Source organism: Aricia agestis, chromosome 8, assembly GCF_905147365.1.
Source record: "Aricia agestis chromosome 8, ilAriAges1.1, whole genome shotgun sequence".
NCBI lineage: Eukaryota > Metazoa > Arthropoda > Insecta > Lepidoptera > Lycaenidae > Aricia > Aricia agestis.
In genome coordinates, this window is record NC_056413.1 from 18,637,464 (window position 1) to 18,639,652 (window position 2,189).

The window sequence follows — 2,189 nt, forward strand, 5'->3', positions numbered from 1 at the left end:
TATAAAAATATAATAAACAGTCTTAAATTAGCAACAAATTGGAATTGTTTGAACAATTCTTTACCACTTCCACTCAGTCTATAATAACATGCTTTTCAAATGCAGGCAAACATAAGCATAGCTCAATGAATATTTTATTAATTTTGCGATAGATTCTGTCTGTATTCGTAATATCTCCAAATTTAAGAAATCTGCATATTAACAGTAATAATTAACTAAAGTAGTTAATTTTGTTATTAGTTTATGAAATAAGGCAATATGTATATTGTATAGTTTAAGATAGAAGACAAGTGCAATAGTAGTGAAAGACTAGCAACATTCTGCTTAATCTAGGTTTTTCATCTGTTTAGATGTATAGGCTATGCCCTTTTTAATTAATCTACCTGAATTATATAAATATTATGAGTTTTCAGACGAGAATAACAAAATTAAGGTCATTTTATACATAACATATTCCAACTGCATTTACAAACACTAACTAACACATGGCAGACTTTGTTCCTAGTGATGCATCGTATCACAAAAACACTTCTTTATTGCCACATCCTAATAAAAAAAATAATGTTCACTTAATACTAACTCAAGCAAAACTTCACTCGCCAATTTGTTACAACACTAAAATGTCATTAAAACACAAGCAGAATGTTCACAGAGTTAGTTCTTCCAGAAGTTAGGATTCTGCTGGAGCCTCCTCTCAAAGTTTTGGTACCAGGTGTGCAACGTGTTGAGGGGGATATAGGACACTCCGGGTGTGGGTGTCATCTGGTCTTGCGTCACGGAGAATGATGCTACAAAATTAACTAAATTCTCTAACATCTTCTGAGCAAATGTTACGTACGAGTGAGCTTGTTGAGCCTAAAAGAAAATTTTTTTTAATAAAATATTGATTGTAACAAGCTTAAAAACAATAACTGCTTAAAAAGAACAGTAGAAGTATAATATTTTAATGGTTTTTAGGGTTCTGTACGCAAAGGGTAGAAACGGGACCCTATTACTGAGTCTTCGATGTCTGTCTCCAAGCTGTATATCAAGAACCGCTATACCTAGACTTCTGAAATTTTCACAGATTGTGTATTTCTGTTGCCACTACAACAAATACTAAAAAAAAAAATATTTAAGGGGGCTTCCATACAACAAATGTGATTTTTTGGCTTTTTTTGTTCGATATCAATAATGGCAACAGGTAGGGACTTGAAATTTTTAGAAATTCCTTAATTATGTAATTATGTACTCCATTAAATTTTAATAACATTAAAATAAAATAAAAATTTCTCCAACACAAAAAAAAAAAACAATTTTTGGCCTATTTATACTCTATAACGGTACGGAACCCATCGTGCGCAAGTACGACTTGCACTGGCCGATTTTTTTCTTATTAATGAGAACAAAAAGAGACAATCCATAAAGATTTAACCAATAAGTTTAAGTATTGACAATAGTAAAACAAGCTTACATCTGAGGAAGGCAGAAGCTGGGCATTAGCTTCAGGTTCTATGGAGATACCGATCTGTGCATTATTACATATTTGTTGTTGACCAAATGCACTCATAAATTTGTTTTCACCTGTAACACATTTAATAATAATGAGTAAATACATCATAAACTGTTTTGTTGAGTTACTCAGGGAAGGAGGACATATGCAGCGTACTCACTAGATAATTCGTGAAGCTTCTTCAAGTTGGATATTTTGAATATTGCGGAGGGTTTGGCGTTGGAAATGTGGCCTAAGGGTTGCCAGTTCGGCGGCGCGTTGGGGTCCGGCCAGCTCCAGTAGACCACGGCCACCGAGCCCACCGGCAGCGGCGTCGTCCCCGTCAGGAACACCACCGCGTGATTTATCGAATCCACGTCCAGAATCGTCGTCACCAAACTAGTCTCCGACACGGGAGTGAAATCGGTTTGCACCTGTGTAAAGCGATGAAATTTTATGCGTTGCTCCATACGAATAATAAAAACTAGTTTTTAATATTCGTAGGTTGCTTCTATGGAAACGACTCGGTAACCAGAACGACCCACTCACCAGCCTTCCTGACACTATTAAGCCGAACATATTTGCCATTTTTGGGTTTGGCACTTATATACAACACGAGTTTAATTCAGAAATAGTAACTTAACCTAAGACTTTTCCAAAACAAAGAGTATTTTGGAAATTCTAGAATGTACTTGAGAGCAGCTAACAAACAAATATG

At 35.2% G+C, this 2,189-nt stretch overlaps 1 protein-coding gene across 1 annotated transcript; it reads right to left on the reverse strand.

The window, feature by feature from the left end:
- LOC121729296 (protein OPI10 homolog) lies at positions 1-2,189 on the reverse strand. The gene is made up of 4 exons (XM_042117767.1): positions 2,021-2,189; positions 1,653-1,905; positions 1,454-1,563; positions 1-855 (listed from the first exon to the last, which is right to left on the reverse strand). The coding sequence occupies exons 1-4, from the start codon at positions 2,057-2,059 to the stop codon at positions 655-657; spliced, it is 603 nt and encodes a 200-aa protein (XP_041973701.1). The 5' UTR covers positions 2,060-2,189; the 3' UTR covers positions 1-654.

What these genes read in the sequence shown, in the direction of transcription:
- LOC121729296 (XM_042117767.1), bottom strand. Translation starts at nt 2,059, where the DNA reads ATGGCAAATATGTTCGGCTTAATAGTGTCAGGAAGGCTG. An exon ending in TAATAGTGTCAGGAAGGCTG is followed by an intron (nt 1,906 to 2,020) that starts GTGAGTGGGTCG and finishes CGCTTTACACAG; the next exon opens with GTGCAAACCGATTTCACTCC. An exon ending in GAAGCTTCACGAATTATCTA is followed by an intron (nt 1,564 to 1,652) that starts GTGAGTACGCTG and finishes AATGTGTTACAG; the next exon opens with GTGAAAACAAATTTATGAGT.